The 17,887-nt window shown below is 51.2% G+C and overlaps 1 protein-coding gene across 1 annotated transcript; it reads left to right on the top strand.

Annotated features, from left to right (window-relative positions):
* Nucleotides 1–6,451: 6,451 nt before the first annotated feature.
* VPS18 (VPS18 core subunit of CORVET and HOPS complexes) lies at nucleotides 6,452–14,599 on the top strand. The gene is made up of 5 exons (XM_047075302.1): nucleotides 6,452–6,843; nucleotides 7,870–8,011; nucleotides 10,121–10,212; nucleotides 10,384–12,254; nucleotides 13,285–14,599. The coding sequence occupies exons 1-5, from the start codon at nucleotides 6,753–6,755 to the stop codon at nucleotides 14,008–14,010; spliced, it is 2,922 nt and encodes a 973-aa protein (XP_046931258.1). The 5' UTR covers nucleotides 6,452–6,752; the 3' UTR covers nucleotides 14,011–14,599.
* Nucleotides 14,600–17,887: the final 3,288 nt, after the last annotated feature.

Here is a 17,887-nt window from a genome sequence, read left to right as displayed (position 1 = left end):
AGAGAGAATGCAGGTGAAGGCCAGTGGGAGGAGGGGCAGAGAGAAAGGGAGAGAGAGAATCCCAAGCAGGGTCCTTGCTATCAGCACGAGTCCAAGGAGGGACTCACAACTGTGAGATGGTGACCCGAGCCAAAATCAAGAGTCAGATGCTTTACCTACTGAGCCACCCAGGCACCCCAGCTAGGGCATCTTTGCCTTCAACATACTTTAACAGTGTGCCAGGCCACACCCTAGGAGAAGGTGTATATGACACCTGTCCCTGGCCTTGGGGAACTTATAGAGAGTCACCCCCCAGAAGGGGAGGGGGAGGCAGGTGGGGGAGAGGTGAGAAGTGGAGGAGGGAGAGGAGGAAGAAGAGAGAAAGGGAAAGTGGAGAGGAGGAAGGGAAGGGCAACAGGGAGTGAAGGGCCTGGAGAGGAGAGGGATAGAGAGAGACTACCAGACAATTGTAATGCAGGGTGATCATAACGTGGGCAATCAGTACAGGGGGCTGGAGGAGCACCTAGGAGGGGCCCTGATCCTGACAAGGGGGGGGAATATCAGCAGATCCCTTTCCAGAGGGCTCAAACCCCAATAGCAGATACTCAAATGTCTGCAGAGGTCTAGTACATTCTGGGAACAACCCTAGATCAGCACATCTGGAGCACTGAGAGATGAGTAAACAGACTAGATGGAGTTTAACTGAGGATGAGAAAGAACTCATGGGTTTCCTTAATAAATCTTATGGCTCTGTTTTAACATGTATACACAGGGGGCGTCTGGATGGCTCTGTAGGTTAAGTGTCTGACTTCAGTTCAGGTCAAGATGTCACGGTTTGTGAGTTCTAGTCCCACATTGGGGTCTTCTCACTGACAGAGAAGAGCCTGCTTGGGATTCTCTCTCTCCTTCTCTCTCTGCCCCTCCCCAGCTCATTCTTACACTCTCTCTTTCTCTCAAAATAAATAAATAAACATTTAAAATAAAATATAAAATAAAATGTATAGATAAGGGCACTTGGGTGGCTTAGTTGGTTGAGCATCCAACTTTGGCTCGGGTCATGATTTTACTGTTAATGAGTTCAAGCCCGACATTGGGCTCTCTGCTGTCATTGCAGAGCCTGCTTCTGATCCTCTGTCCTCCTCTCTCTCTGTCCCTCCCCTGCTTGTGCTCTCTCTCTCTCTCTCTCTCAAAAATAAACAAACATTAAACAAATTGAAAATAAATAAATAAAATGAATACATATATTATGATGATTAAAACAAAAATTAAATTTAAAGACAAATTCCTAAATCTCCGATGCAGATGAATTCCAAATGACTTATACTTCACCCTCAAGGAAGCATAAACCCCAGTACCTTAAGTGTGGGCTCTGTGTAGCGACTTCCTTCCAAAGAAGACAGTATTGAACGGTGAGGAGGAAGAGTAACTTTACAGTGGAGAAATCTGACAAGCGCTAACTCAGCCAGGTGACCAAGGTCAACATCAACAGTGATGAGTCATGCTGATGGTATATACCCTTGATATGATGTGATGATAATGGTACTTTACCTCCCCTAAGCTCATAACCCCAATCTAATTACAAAAAAAAAGATATCAGACAAATTCCAATAGAAAGCATCCTACAAAATACCTGCTTAGTACTCCTCAAATTGTCAAGGTCATCAAAAACAAGTTAAGTCTAAGGGTACCTGGCAGGCTCTGGTACTATGCTGCGCGTGGAGCCTACTTAAAATGAAAAAATAAAATAAAATAAAATAAAATAAAATAAAATAAAATAAAATAAAATAAAATAAAAACATTAAAAAACCAAGGGAAATCTGAAAAACTGCCACAGTCAAGAGGTGCCTAGGGAGACATTACAATTAAATGTAAGGTGTTATCCTGGATGTAATCCTGGAACAGAAAGAGGACAGTAGGTAAAAATCTGAATAAAGTATGGACTATAGTTAATAATTATGTATCAGTATTGGGGTACCTGGGTGGCTCAGTCGGTTGAGCGTCCGACTTCAGCTCAGGTCATGATCTCACACTCCGTGAGTTCAAGCCCCGCATCAGGCTCTGTGCTGACAGCTCAGAGCCTAGAGCCCGCTTCAGATTCTGTGTCTCCCCCTCTCTCTGCCCCTCCCCTGCTCATGCTCTGTCTCTCTCTGTCTCAAAAATAAATAAAAACATTAAATAATTTTTAATAAAAAATAATTATGTATCAGTATTGATTTACTAATGTTAACAAATATGCCATATTAATGTAAGATATTCATAGTAAGGGAAACTGGATTTGAAGTAGAGGGAAACCCTCTGCTATCTTCTTACTTTTTCCATCAATGTAAAACTTCTAAAAAAGAATGTGTATTTAAAAAAAAACAAATTTGGAGTGGCTGGCTGGCTCAGTCGTAAGAGCATGTGACACTTGATCTCAGGGTTATGAGTTCAAATCCCACATTGGGTGTAGAGATTACTAAAAAAATTAATAAACAAACTTAAAAAAAACCAAATTGGGGTGCCTGGGTGGCTCAGTCGGTTAAGCATCTGACTTTGGCTCAAGTCATCATCTCACAGCTCATGAGTTAGAGCCCCACACCAGGCTCTGTGCTGACAGCTCAGAGCCTGGAGCCTGCTTCAGATTCTGTGTCTCCCTCTCTCTCTCTGGCCCTCCCCTGCTCATGCTCTGTCTCTCTCTCTCTTTCTCTCTCTCTCTCTCAAAAATAAATAAACATTAAAAAATTTCTTTAAAAATTACTCACTTAAGTCAGTTATATCACTCTTTTTGGTTTGGATCTTCATTCATTCAATAATTACTACTAATAGTTAACTTGTATTGAGCATTTTCTTGGTATAGGCAGAGTGCTGAGTGATTTGCATAATATCCTATAATCACAATGCCATAAGGTAGATTTTTCTCATTTTACAAATGTAGAAACCAAAGCATGAGAAAGGTCATCCATGCAATTGTTTAATGAATATTTATTAGTAAGTTATGACTGCCTCATGATTCTGGGCCTCTTCAAGTGAATGCCCTGCAGGGGCCGCATGTGCAACTGTCCAGATGTAGCTCAATCATGTGACCTCTGCCACACCTCCATCCAGCTCTTCCTCCTCCTGGACAGTGGTGACACTGCACCACTGGCCAGGTTTCCCCAGAAGCTGTCTTGCACCCTTCCTTCATCCCCAGATGTTAGTGACATCTAACTTGTCACTAAGTCCAGTGGGTTCTTCCTCAAAAATGTCTCCCCAGTCTACTCTCACTCTAGGCTGGGCCCTCACCAGCCTGCTTCTGCCTCAGGTCTCATTCTTCTGATGTGGACTACACCCAAGCCACCACCCATTTTTCTAGAACCCACATCAGATGATCTCATCTCCAACCAAAGCCTTCTGATGGCCCTTCCAATAGCTTTCATAATCTGGCCACAACTGGTCCCATTTCCTGCACTGCCCTACTCCCTGATGCTCTAGCTCCCCAGCCCTCCAAACTTGACAATGTTTTCAGGCCTGTTCTCTTGGTTTTCTTGACATCTGCCTAATGCCTACTCGTTTTTGCCCTTGGAAATCATGCATGCACTTCAGGTCTTAGCTCAAATTCACCTGCTTTCATACACTATTCCTCTCTCTCCCTGGCCCAGCAGTCAGCCCTTACGTATCTTGTGGCAACTAGCACACAGATTGTGAGGGGTGGGAGCTGGTGGATCTGTATCCCCAGTTGTGAGTTCCCTAAGACATTTTAGTATTCCTGTACTCAGGTTTGTTTGGGTTTTTCTCCATAATCAGCTTCTGTTATATCTAAGCAAAATGCCCATGCTTCTTAGTTAATGGCCAGTAAATGGCCAGGACAAGAAACGCCATAGCAGTTCTGATGGGGAAGTTGGGGTCCAGGGAGGCTTCATGGAGTAGGTGGACTTGAGAGCGGCTGTCAGATTAAAGCCACATTTTTAGTTTCCTGAGCATATTCCCTTTGTTGGACATTATGCTATGCTTTAGCAATGAGCTTTCCCCTAGATCACCTCATTTACTTTTCGACACAGACCTACTAGGTAAGTATTATTATATCTACAGTATTTCTGTAGATGAGGAAACTGAAACTAAGTGCATCACCTGCGCACAGGGTCCATCTAATGAGTGATTGGGTAGGAATAAGAATGCTGGTCTTGCTCTTACTCCAAAGTTCAACATAAGGTGGGAGAATGAATACTGCTGTCATCAACTCAACAGGGAGTGTGTACTTAGTCTGTAGTAAGCAAAGCCCACTTAGGCCCACCTTATACATACTGGAGAGCAGTGAAACTCAGGAGGGAGGCTTTGGGGACAGTGAGGAGGTGGCTGTATGGACTCTGTGTCCCTGACACATCCCTCCTATGCTGGCTGGCTCCATGCAAAGGGGTCACTACCTCTGCACAGTCCCGTCCTGGGGAATCAGCTATACCCTCTTCCCTTCAGCTTGCATTGGAGAAATGGACAGTGTGGTGGTTAGCTCCTCAGCATCTGCTCTTATTTGAATACTGCCTCCTGGTTTCCCCATTTCCTAGCCACATGAATCCTGGACCAATTGCTTCACCATTCTGAATGTCAGTTTCTGCTTTTGCAATGCGGGAGAAAGAGCAGTGCCTGCTGCATAGCATTAGGGGAAGGGTAAAATGAAATAGCATTGACTGTTATGATCTTAGGGTAGCGCTTGGCACATTGTTGATACTCAGTAAATGTGCCTTTTATTATTTATTATCTGACCTTTGGCTGGACCTATTTGTATTTCCCTAATGCACTCGGCAGGTGATGTGGGATGGAGCCTTACGCACCGAGCAGGGCTTCTCCCGAGCCGGGCTCACTTTCCCCAGGGCGGTAACCTCTTGTCCGCGCCTCAGCTCTGGCACTTTCCCTCCTCGGACCTAGCCAGAAGGGCAGTGCCCCTGACTGGGAGAGCGGCATCGCTCCTGTAGGTTCTGGGCGGGAAAAGCGGGAGCCACAGAAAGTTATTTCGGAAGGCGTAATTTGTCGCCCCCTCCTGGGCGGGGTCCACTCAGGTCCAGAAAGCACTCGGTGGAAGCTGGTGAGGGTTCAGTTCTGTGCACCTGGCAGGGAAGTTCGGAGAGTAGCGTGACCACGCAATAAACGCTTCAAACCTGGACGCTTTCGAGAGTAAAAGGGGCGTTTTTAGTCATTTCACGCAGGCTACCCGCTAAAGCCAGGATAGTGGTGACCCCGGCCAATAGCCTTCCACTTTAACAAGATACAGTCCTTGTGCCCCAGAAGAGAACAGAATCCGTCTGGATGGGCTAGGCGGGTGGAAGAGGGAAACTGAATTGGAGCCGCACTCTTAGCCTCGAAGTTCGGCCGCTTTGGACTCCCCACCTGCCTTCAAGGTCACCTGTCCCACGTTCTTGCCAGGCGTTGCAGGTATTTGCTCCTCTATGCTCCCACAGCGTTGTGGCCATGTGTCTGGGTAAGCCTCACGAGCGCTGAAACTTTTTGTCCATTTTGATCTCTGTAGTGCCCCCAAAAGCCTGGAAAAGTGCCTGGCAGAGAGTGTGCGCTCACTTGTGGAATGAGTGAGCTGCTGAACAAATCCATCCATCGCTTTTCTAGCATTAATTAGCTGTTTACTGGTCCATTGCCCCTGCTGGTTTATGACCTTCAAGGACGGTATCCTACTTATCTCTGTGACTCCAGCACCTAGCCCAAGTCTAAGCACAAAGTAAGTGCTCAACACTATTCTGAATGGAAGCAGTCCGGCACCCCTTAGCTGTGCTTGGTCTTTTCTTCCGCCCCTTTTGTCTCTCCCCACACCGAGTCGCTTAGAGGCAGGTTAGGTAGCACTTGGCGTTCGTCGGCCAGGTCATCAGCTCTGTCACTTCCTGAAAGCTGGTGGTCCCCTAAATGTAGGAGAAGAGAGGCTAGGACTGCTGGCCTATGTCTTGTGAAGGTAGGATCAAGAGAGCGATTCGATTGAAGAACGGGAGGTTCTCCTGAGGGCCTAGGGTAGCGGCCTGTTTGGAGAGGTCGGAGCGAGAGCTGGACACGGAGGCTGAGCCGTCTGAGAGAGGAATGCCTGGGCAAAAAAGGAACTGAGGAATGGCTCCGAGCCTGGGGCTGGAATGCGCTGCGCGAATGGTGAAGGGCCTAAAAGCACTGGGATTGCCTCCTTGTGTCAAAATTCAGAACTGCAGCAGGGTCCTGGAGGGGAGCGCCTGTATTCAGCAACGCCAGCTCACCACCTAGCTGGACTGCAGCTGTGACGCGTCTATGGCTCCGCCCCAAACCGAAAGCTGCCACAGCACTTCCGGCTCCCTCCCTCAAGAGTGGACTGGGCCAGGTCCCTGTCCCTGTCCCGCCCCCCTCCTTGGCCCCGCCTTGGCCCCGGCAGCCCTCGCTGCGCCTCCCAGTGGCGGGTCGGGATAAATTCCTACGCGAGCAAACGCGGGTTTCTGAGAGCCCGGAAATTACGTTATAGGCGCGCGTCTCGGGGGCGGGAGTCAGCTGAGCCGCTGGGGCGAGGTTGGGATCTTCTGGGATCTGCAAAAGGAAACCAGTGATCTTTTGGGGGTGGGAACGGGGTGCAGGACTGCACCAGGTTCAAGGGAGAGGGCTCCGAAGTCTTCTCGCTCATTATAAGGCGAGAGCGAGAAAATCCTCAGGATCTTAAAGAGGAGAAGGGGGCGGCAGATTGCAGGATCTGTCAGAGACTTGTCGAGGCTGCGGAGACGCAGTTTCCAATCTAAGGCGACGGGGATCCCTGGGGGGAGCGCTGTTGGAATCCCTGGGCCCGGAACGGAGGGCCCAGAGGCACCATGGCGTCCATCCTGGATGAATACGAGGACTCCCTGTCCCGCTCAGCCGTCTTGCAGCCCGGCTGCCCCAGCGTGGGCATCCCCCACTCGGGTAAGGGAGGGGAGGGAGCCGCTCACACTATCCGCACACTTGGCACCTGCGGGGGAGGATCGGGGAGAGTAGCTCCAAGGGTCCGGTTCACCGCCTGGACATACAGTCCAGACCTAGGCCCCTGATTCTCCTCAGGCTCTCTTGGCCCCCAGCTGGTGGATGGTCGAAGTTTAAAAGAGCAGCAAGAGCAGTCTCGTGATCTAGGCCCTGCCACTCGGGTTCTACAAGGAAAGTGGGACCCACATAAGGAAGTGACTTGCTTACAGGGCCCCGGTTGAGAGAAGTGAGAATAGGCTCCAGACTTCAGCCAGAGCCTGTGCTTTGCCTACCAGGCCCCTTCTGGAGGTGGGAGGAAGAGAGTGGGCAAAGAAAATGGTGGAAGGGGAATGTTGTAGGGGTGGGAGGGCTGGTCCTAGAGGGAACTTTTTCACTGAACAGCGAAAAATGAAGTTATTTTAGGCCTTTGCTAGATCTGGGTGCAGGCTGGCCTTGAGGGGAAATTTTTGTAGAAAGTAGGACAGAGTTGGCAGAGGGGTCTGAAGTGCTAGGTATGCAGTGGTAAAGCAATGAGAATAAAGGCTAGAGAAAGAAGCTACAGCTTGATTGGGACTGTTCCCCAGGGCTTCCTCTGCCTTCATTCTTCTGGAGACTCACTCAGAGCATTACTGCATGGGTAGGGAGGAGGGGAGAGAGTGGATCTAGGCTACTTTAGTTGAGCTGAGATTGCTAGGCCCGAGATTGATAAGGGAGAATGCCCAACCCTTTCTACTGAGAAGGGTACATGAGGGTGCAACAGCATTATAAGGGTTCAAAGAACCCACCCCTCACAGCTGTCAGAAGGAGCCCAGAGCCCTCATTTGGAGATGATTAGCAAACTACTTGATCTGTTGATAGCAAACTTTTAACTGAGGGCTTGGGGTAGGAGTATGTTGGGAAGGTGGAGAGGAAAACAATTTTTTTGTTGCCTCTCCTTGTTCTTCCTCCATCTCTTCCATAGCTCACCTTTAATTCCCTCCTTTCCTGTAGGGTATGTGAATGCCCAGCTAGAGAAGGAAGTGCCCATCTTCACAAAGCAGCGCATTGACTTTACCCCTTCTGAGCGTATCACCAGTCTTGTTGTCTCCTGCAATCAGCTCTGCATGAGCCTGGGCAAGGATACACTGCTCCGGTAAGTGAGGGCTCGAAAGACTTAGTAGGGAGTGGATTAGTGGTATTTGGGGACTATTAACTGACTGAGGCATTTCTTTCATTCTGGGCAGGTGAAACTACAGTAGATTTGGAATTTTCAGGAAATATCCATTACCAAAGAACTAATGTAGTATAGTAGTTAAAATCAGGTAGATCTGGATCAGAGCTCAGCTCTCCTATGTACCAGCCAGGGAATGTTGAACAAGTCACCCAGTCTCTCTAACTGTGTCCCGTCATCTGTTAAAGATAGTTCTAACCCACAAGTTAGTCACATTGATCAGGGGAACCGTCTAGAGTCCTGAAGTAAATCCACTATAAATGGAAATAATATATCTCAATAAAATTAGAAATAAACACATAGATACATACATAAGTGGGAATACTATATAACAAGGGTGTCAGAAAAAAATGCTTATCTAGAATAACCATCTGGAATAAAACAGCTAAGGCTCTGTATCACAAAAATAAATTCTAGGTGGGATAATTATTTAAATATGAAAAACAAACTGAATATCAAAAGAATATTTAATAAATGTCTGTGTTGGGCAGAAGGAAGACCTTCTTACTCAAGCTAGAAAGGACAGGTATATTTGACTACATAGTAATGACAAAATAAAAACAAAAAAGCCTTCGAGGGGTGCTTGGCTGGCTCAGTTGGTAGAGCATGTGACTCTCGATCTTGGAATCGTGAGTTTGAGCCCCACATTGGGTGTGGGGATTACTCAAAATAATAATAAAGAAAAAAAGCATTTGAATCTGGTCATGACCAAAGATGGTGGGAAAATGATGTGTTTCCATATATGACTAAGGATTTACATCCCTATTCTTTAAAAAGCCCTTACAAATTAATAAGAAAAAGACACTTAAGTAGAAAGGGGAGGGCAAAGAATATAAACAAGCAGTTTACAGAAGAGGAACTCTACATTGCCAGTAAACGTCTAAAAATATTTTCAACCTTTGAGAAATAAAGGTAAGGTACCGTTTTTTTTAATCTGTCAGATTGACAAAAATTAAAAATAGTAATAGATTGTGCTGGTGAAGACACACAGAAATGGACTCTCACACGCCGCTGGTGAGAGTATAACTTGCCACTGTCTTTTGGAAAAGTGTTCTGGAAATGCCTGTTAAAGTTTAAAATGTCTATAAGTTGGACCCAACAATCCCACTTTGGAGAATACGTAATCTTAGAAAGAAAAGTACCGCTTTGCAAGGGTATAGATACAAGGATGTTGACGGCAGAGTTATTTATGGTCGGAAAAACTGGACCCAAACTGAATGCCCATCAACAGGAAAATGATGATAAAATTATGGTTGAGCCATGAAGGGGAAAATTATGCAGTTATTGAAACAATGAATTAGAGCTGTATCTGTTGATACTGTGGAATGTTCATGAAATATCATTAAGTGAGAAAAGCAAGTTAAAAATTTATATATATACGCACGTATGTACACAACATGAAGTGATTTTTGTAAAAATATAAAGACAGTGACAAAACAAGTCTATGTTGTAAGGATGGAGAAAGACCTTAAAATCAGTTTTGTCTATGGAGAGTGATGGGTTTAAGAAGAAAACTGTTAACTCTTTATACATCTTTGCTTTGATTCTTTAGTTAAAAATGGGTATATAATTTGAAAATGGTTTTAATAAGGGAAGTATAATTTAAACAGGAGCACCCCTCAGGGTTATTGTGAAGATTGAGATATACTTGGTTAAGGTCTTGGTGTGGTGCTTGGTATATAGAAAGTACTCAGTAACCATTAGCTAGTATTTGTTCTTTTTTTACCCCAGCAATCTGGGATACCCCTGCATTGTCTTCCCAGATGCACTGTAGATCTTCTGAGCAGAGGGAAAAGGCTTCTATTTAGTGACTTCTCAAAATGAGGTAGGGGAATTCTCAGAGCTGAAGGTTCTTAAGTAGGATCCTGTGTGTATTTCAGAGTTCCCTTGAGATTGTGTGCAGAATTTTATATGTGTGTATAGATTTCAGGGAAGAGAGCCTGTGGCTTTCATCAGATTATAAAGAGGTCTGTGATTCCAAAAAAGGATCTGCCCTTCTCTGGAGTGATGCTGTGACTCTTGTCCTGACAGCATTGACTTGGGCAAGGCCAACGAACCCAACCATGTGGAGCTGGGACGCAAGGATGATGCCAGAGTTCACAAGATGTTTCTGGACCACACTGGTAACTGGTGGTGGAGGTCTGAGATTGGTGGGGCGGGGGGCAGGGAGACTGGTTGAGCGGAGGGTAAGTCATTGCCTGGGTGGATGGGATCTGAGAGTGGTGGGGATAAGGAGGAGGCTGAGGGTGGGAATGGCAGCATTCTGTAGAGTGCCATACTCTTCCCCACTCCAGGCTGTCACCTGCTGATTGCTCTGAGCAGCACTGAGGTCCTCTATGTGAACCGTAATGGACAGAAGGTACGGCCACTGGCACGCTGGAAAGGACAGCTGGTGGAGAGTGTGGGCTGGAACAAGGCACTGGGCACCGAGAGCAGCACAGGCCCCATCCTGGTCGGCACTGCCCAAGGCCAGATCTTCGAAGCAGAGCTCTCAGCCAGCGAGGGTGGACTTTTCGGCCCTGCCCCAGATCTTTACTTCCGTCCATTGTACGTACTAAATGAAGAAGGGGGTCCAGCGCCTGTATGCTCCCTTGAGGCTGAGCGGGGTCCCGATGGGCGCGGCTTTGTTATCGCCACAACTCGACAGCGCCTCTTCCAGTTCATAGGTCGAGCAGCAGAGGGGACTGAGGCCCAGGGCTTCTCAGGGCTCTTCGCTGCCTACGCTGACCACCCACCCCCATTCCGTGAGTTCCCCAGCAGTCTGGGCTACAGTGAGTTGGCGTTCTATACCCCCAAGTTGCGCTCTGCACCTCGGGCCTTCGCCTGGATGATGGGGGATGGCGTGTTGTATGGAGCATTGGACTGTGGGCGCCCCGATTCCCTGCTGAGTGAGGAGCGAGTCTGGGAGTACCCAGAGGGGGTAGGTCCTGGGGCCAGCCCACCTCTGGCTGTCGTCTTGACCCAGTTCCACTTCCTGCTGCTGTTGGCGGACCGGGTGGAGGCAGTGTGCACGCTGACAGGGCAGGTGGTGCTGCGGGATCACTTCCTGGAGAAGTTTGGGCCGCTGAAGCACATGGTGAAGGACTCCTCCACGGGCCACCTGTGGGCCTACACTGAGCGGGCCGTCTTCCGCTACCATGTGCAGCGGGAGGCCCGGGATGTGTGGCGCACCTACCTGGACATGAACCGCTTTGACCTGGCCAAAGAGTATTGTCGAGAGCGGCCTGACTGCCTGGACACAGTCCTGGCCCGGGAAGCTGATTACTGCTTTCGCCAGCGTCGTTACCTGGAGAGTGCCCGCTGCTACGCCCTGACCCAGAGCTACTTTGAGGAGATTGCCCTCAAGTTCTTGGAGGCCCGACAGGAGGAGGCTCTGGCCGAGTTCCTGCAGCGAAAATTGGCCAGTTTGAAGCCAGCCGAGCGTACCCAGGCCACACTGCTTACCACCTGGCTGACGGAGCTTTACTTGAGCCGGCTCGGGGCTCTGCAGGGTGATCCTGAGGCCCTGAACTTCTACCGGGAAACACGGGAGCGCTTCCGGGCCTTCCTCAGCAGCCCCCGCCACAAGGAGTGGCTCTTTGCCAGCCGGGCCTCCATCCATGAACTGCTTGCCAGCCATGGAGACACAGAACACATGGTGTACTTTGCCGTGATCATGCAGGACTATGAGCGAGTGGTGGCATACCACTGCCAGCACGAGGCCTACGAGGAAGCCCTGGCCGTGCTTGCTCGCCACCGTGACCCTCAGCTTTTCTATAAGTTCTCACCGATCCTCATTCGCCACATCCCCCGCCAGCTGGTGGATGCTTGGATTGAGCTGGGCAGCCGGCTAGATGCCCGGCAGCTCATTCCTGCCCTGGTGAATTATAGCCAGGGTGGCGAGGCCCAGCAGGTGAGCCAGGCCATCCGCTACATGGAGTTCTGCGTGAATGAGCTGGGCGAGACTGAGCAGGCCATTCATAACTACCTGCTGTCGCTGTATGCCCGAGGCCAGCCCGCCTCACTGCTGGCCTACCTCGAGCAGGCCGGGGCCAGCCCGCACCGTGTGCACTATGACCTCAAGTATGCGCTGCGGCTCTGTGCTGAGCACGGCCACCACCGTGCTTGTGTCCATGTCTACAAGGTCCTAGAACTGTATGAGGAGGCTGTGGACCTGGCCCTGCAGGTGAGCCAATGCGTTTTGACCCCATCCGGTAGAGGGACCTGGAGAGCAGTTGCTTCAGATGCTGAGGGTTTGGAGTGGGGGGCTGTGGCTAGAGGGTGCTGGCATTTCTTGCAGAGAGGTGCTTTAGTGTAGAGGTTAAGAATGTGGACTCTAAGGTCAGGGTTTGAAGTCTGGTTCTGCCACTTAGTAAGCTGTGTGATCTCAGGCTGATTTCTGACCCTGTTTTTGCCTCAGAGGATTCGGCCACAAATGGTAATGGTACTTAGCTCCTAGAGTTAATTAAAGTAGTGTGTATGAAAAGCACTCGGAGCAGTGCCTCCTCTACAGTAAGTTCTACATTCATGCTAGCTATTGCGTTAACAGCCACGACTGCAGAAGGGGAAGGTGCCGAGTTACACTTCTCAATCCTGAGTCATCACTTGCCTTAGGATCACACGAAGTGCTATTTAAAATACAAATTCCCAGGTCTGAACCCAGGACTTACTGAATCAGAAAGTCTGAGGTGAGACCCAAAAAATTTGTATTTAAAAAAAATTTTTTTTTTAAGATCATTTCTTTATTTTGAGAGAGAGCGAGAGTGAGCAGGGGAGGGGCAGAGAGGGAGAAAGACAATCCCAAGCAGGTTCCGTGCTGTCAGCTCAAAGCCCGACACGGGGCTCAATCCCACGTACTGTGAGATCATGACCTGAGCCGAGATCAAGAGTCGGACGCTTAACTGACTGAGCCACCCGGGTGCCCCCCAAAAATCTGTATTTTGAATATACTCCAGGGTGATTTTTAAATTTGCTAAAATCAAAGCCCCAACTGTCGTAATTAGCTTTTACAAAGCTGTGACAGGGACATACCCATTACTGAGACAGGTTTCTGTCCTGGCCTCCAGAAGCCCTCACCTTGCTTGCTCCCAGAATGCTGGGAATCCTGCCTTGGGGCCTCTCCTCAGGCCCAGCTTCTCCCGGGGCACCTGTCTCTCCCGTAATCTGTATCGTAGAGGGCAGGGGGCTTGACCTTAACACTCGTGGTCTCCCCACAGGTGGATGTGGACCTAGCCAAACAGTGTGCTGACTTGCCTGAGGAAGACGAGGAACTGCGCAAGAAACTGTGGCTGAAGATTGCACGACACGTAGTGCAGGAGGAGGAAGATGTGCAGACGGCCATGGCCTGCCTGGCCAGCTGCCCCTTGCTCAAGATTGAGGACGTGCTGCCCTTCTTTCCTGACTTCGTCACCATCGACCACTTCAAGGAGGCGATCTGCAGCTCGCTCAAGGCCTACAACCACCACATCCAGGAGCTGCAGCGGGAGATGGAAGAGGCCACAGCCAGCGCCCAGCGCATCCGGCGAGATCTGCAGGAGCTGCGGGGCCGCTACGGCACAGTGGAGCCCCAGGACAAATGCGCTACCTGTGACTTCCCCCTGCTCAACCGCCCTTTTTACCTTTTCCTCTGTGGCCACATGTTCCACGCTGACTGCTTGCTGCAGGCCGTGCGGCCTGGCCTGCCGGCCTACAAGCAGGCCCGGCTCGAGGAGCTGCAGCGAAAGTTGGGGGCTGCTCCAGCCCCTACCAAGGGCTCTGCCCGCGCAAAGGAGGCCGAGGGTGGGGCTGCCGCTGGGGGACCCAGTCGGGAACAGCTCAAGGCTGACCTAGATGAACTGGTGGCCGCTGAGTGTGTGTACTGTGGGGAGCTGATGATCCGCTCTATTGACCGGCCCTTCATCGACCCCCAGCGCTATGAGGAGGAGCACCTCAGTTGGCTGTAGGAGGATGTTGTGCTGGGTGGGCAGGCCGTCGGGGGCACGTGCCCCTTCTTGGGAAGGCTACACCCTGGTCTGCGCTCCGTCATCTGGAGACTCGCCCCATTGTTGGGAAGAGTGGAATTATAGCTGTCACCGAGAGGTATCATCTGCCGCTATCCAGTTCTTCAGAGCGGCCTTAGGGCCACTGTTATGCCAGTCCATCTGCCTGCCTCCCAACAGGGGGCCTTAGCCTGGAGAAGTCAGAATTCTGACCCCATCACCCTCTCCCCTCTAGCGGTCCTGTTTTCCTTTTTACTCCCCACAGACATCCTGTTCACCTTCTAGAGCGAGAGTACCATCCTCCCTTTTCACTGCGTGGCTCTTCCCCTTCAGAGGAAGGCCTCTCCTGTGTCTGCCCCTAGGTCCCAGAGAGAAAAGGCAGCCCCTCCAAGTCCTGGGCATGGAGGGTGGGGAAAGGTGGTGCTGGTGGTGGGCGTGTCTTGTGTACACTTTCTAGGGCTCTGGTGTGTGGGCGTGCCCTGGGGGACAGGGCCTCATGGAGGACAGTGGGAGGTGATGATGGAGTGGGGAACATTAAACTGCCTGCGCCGCGCTGGTGGTCCTGGAGTTGATGGCTTTGTTGATGCTGGCCTGAGTGGCACGTGAGTGATCTCCAGGGGCACAGGAGGCCACAGGGATGCTGCTGGGACCCTGAACACTTTCCAGCCTTGGACCTCGCCTCTTCACCTGGTGATGTGACTGATTTTGACATATTTTCTGTCTGTTCGCTTCCTCGTCCCTCTGCTCCATCCTCTCCTTCTCCAGGCTCCAACTGGGAATGGTGGCCCACCATCCTCAGACCAAGCACTGTTCTTCCCTTTGGCCAGCAGGTGGTACTGCTCCCCACAGAATCCTTCACACGGGCAGCTGAGGGCACTAATTTCTTGTCCCTTTCTCCACTAGTGGTTCCTCAGTCTGTTCCTTTCTAGTATGTTCTGGGAATCTGCACTGCCTCACCATGAATCTAAGCCCTCATTCTTCCTCCCTTCACTAGCCCTTATACATGCGAGATTTTGCTTGCCCTTCTCTTTGCCAACCTGGATCCTTGCATTCCCGGCTTCTGCCAGCTTTGATACTGCCCTACCACTGTCTGGTATTTGACCATAATGTTCAGATCCAGTGTGGAGGTAGGACTGCCCCTGCCACCATCCATGGAATTTGGCAGATAGATTTTTTTCCTCATCTAACTTCTGTGACCCGCCCTCCCCCTCTGGACTACATACACTCTTAGTTGTGGCTACCCTAAGGAGTCTGGATCAGGGCCTTCTCGTGACATCAGCAAGCACCCTTTGCCCTGTGGACTGGGGTTCACAGTCCACTGTTCAGCTCTATAGGTGTGGTCCATCAGCTGCTCAGACTGAAACAAAATAACAAGTGTGTCTTCCTGGAATCAGGCTGGGGTCAAGCCACCTGGCTGGTGACTACATGCTTTTCTCTCTCCTGCCACCTAACCCTTTCCAGGACTTTTATCTCCTGCAGTCCTGGTGGAGTCTTGCCCTGCCAAGTCCCCCCAACCACTAGAACAACCCTGTCTCCTCATGGCCTCTGCCAACGGACAGGCTAGAAGCTGTCCGTCTTTGATGAGTCTCAGACTCTCCGTCTTCTCCCAAAAGCAAGAGGGAGCAAATAGGGAGGGGTTGGTAATCCCTGGGTGGGCAGAGAGCATCCTAATCCTGTTCCCTCTATTCGAAGATTTGGAGGCTCTTGTTCCCTTCCTCTCCCCATGTGGCCTACCATTTCCCACTGTCAGTGAATATTAGGTCTAAATTTTGACCTGCCACTTGCATGGTCACTTGCTTACTTAGAACAGCTTGGGTCTTCTGTCTCTGCACATAATGGGTGCCTAATACATGTTAGTTAAACAAACACTGCCCTATTGCTCCCTCTTCCCAGTGGACTTGGCTAAGACAGCCTGGGATGCCCCTGCCCCCTTCTGTCTTCTGAGCCTGCCCATCTGGTCCTAGGCTGCTTCCTCTTTCCTGGAAAAAAAGGCCACAGGCTTCCCTGGCACTGACAGAATGGGGTTCCGTTGAGTCAGGGCAACGGGAAGCTACAGCCCTTAGATCCCTGGAAACCAAGCAAGGCCTGGAATGGAGGGGAGAGAGGAGGTCCTCAGGGCCTTGGCCCTAAGCCTGGGGAGGGCCAGAAGGGGGTGGAGTGGGGGAGCAGCTGCGTGGGCAGGGGCCAAGATGAATGAGCTGCTCCTGGAGCTGTCACTGGAAATAGGAGGAGTGGCCACAGGCAGTGACGCTGAGATCAGGGCAGGAGGCCTGTAAACAAGGAAGCCACCTGGGGGAGACTCAGGGCGGTCACTGGTCCTGGGGAGCAGGTGCTTCCTGAGGCCCGCCCTTGAGAGGGCCCTGGGGGGCTGCCTGGCCAAGTCGTCAGCTGGCACGAGGGGGCGCTGTCGACTGGCTTCCTGAAACCACCAGCTCCTTTCCACAGCTCCATGGGGAGTGGCCGTCGGAGGGTGTGACAGCCTAGCGTCTGAGGCCTGGCTTTCCCACCGGACAGCCCTCCCTTCTCCTGTCCCCAGTGCAGACTGGCCAAGAGCACCAGCCTGGAAGGGAGGGCACAGGGCTCCAGGCCTGGCCAGCATGGGTGTGAGCTTATTCCCCCAGGACCACCAAGTCTTGAATTCCCCCTTCTCCCACCCCAGGGCTCAGGTTGCAGGCTGGGCCCTCATCAACCCCGTTGGATGGGAGGGGGCTTGGAGGCCACCAGACTCCAGGCTGCCCTTGGCGCTGCCCCCCTGGCGCCAGGGAAACAAAAGGTTAGGGGGCCCAGAGGGAGTTATCTGGCCCCACCACCACCAGGGGAGGGGGAGGGGGCCAAGAGGGGCATACCTCCTTCCCACTCCCCCAGCTCTGCAGATTCTTCGAGACACTTTCACAGGCGGAAATTCCCAGAGGTCAGAGGAGGGAAACGGTTAATTCCTTTTATTCAATGGGTCCCCCCTACACGCCTCCCCCCAGCTTCCTCCCTCCACTTCCCGCCCCCCCCTGTGTGAACAGGAAGTGGAGAGGAAAAGGCTCCAAGCAGAGCAGCTGGGAGCAGGAGGCAGGGAGTGGGCGGCAGGCTTGGTGCCAGCCCTGCCCCTCATGGTTGCTTGCTGGAGGGCCAGAGCCACTGTGGCCTGGGAAAGAACCTGCAGCCCTGCTGGTGAGTGGCAGCAGAGCCGGGAAACAGCCTAGCTTGGAGCCCCCTTCTCTCAACATGCTCCTAGGGCAGAGGCTACTGCCAGGAGGGTGCAAGGCATCCTCTGTCCAAGACCCAGCTGCCCTTGCCACTGCAGCCCCACCCCCACCGCAGGCTGGGCATCCTGAGGCTGGCAGGCATCTCTTTAGGCAGCCGCCAGTCCTGGCACTGGCTCCAGCCACTCAGCCCCTTGGCCCTGCCAGTTCTTTGAAGCTCATGCAGTGCTTCCTGTTTGGGGCAGGCGATGCCAGAGCCCCTCCCCCACCATTGTTCTGTAGAGACCATAGGTCCATCTGTTGCCCCATGGTGGGGCCCCTAGGCAGTGCCACACGGGAGCAGCACCACAAAGGACCCTGCTGGCAGCTTTGATTATGTGGAGTGAGGCTGGGCCCCGCAGCAGGTTGAGGGTGAATGGTGGTCAGAGGCAGTCCTGGGGTGGGCAGTGGGATAGATGGAGGATGTGAGGCGGTTCTATTTAGTGGGCAGCCAGAGCCCTCAGCTTTCTCCCCCACCTGGAGTACAGAGATGATGATATTCAGGGAGCTATATCTGCTGATGCCACCAGGAGACAGACACCATTCTTATGCCCAGTTTCCAAAAGGGAAACTGAGGCAGAGGGGCAAACTTTGGTCTCAGAAGGCCG

The sequence above is a fragment of the Lynx rufus genome, unplaced genomic scaffold (genome assembly GCF_022079265.1).
Source record: "Lynx rufus isolate CCGP_SWC_20201006 ecotype Redwood Valley unplaced genomic scaffold, mLynRuf1.p SCAF_13, whole genome shotgun sequence".
NCBI classification, from domain to species: domain Eukaryota; kingdom Metazoa; phylum Chordata; class Mammalia; order Carnivora; family Felidae; genus Lynx; species Lynx rufus.
The sequence above is the reverse complement of the archived record's forward strand: the minus strand, read 5'-3'. Positions and strand labels throughout refer to the sequence as shown.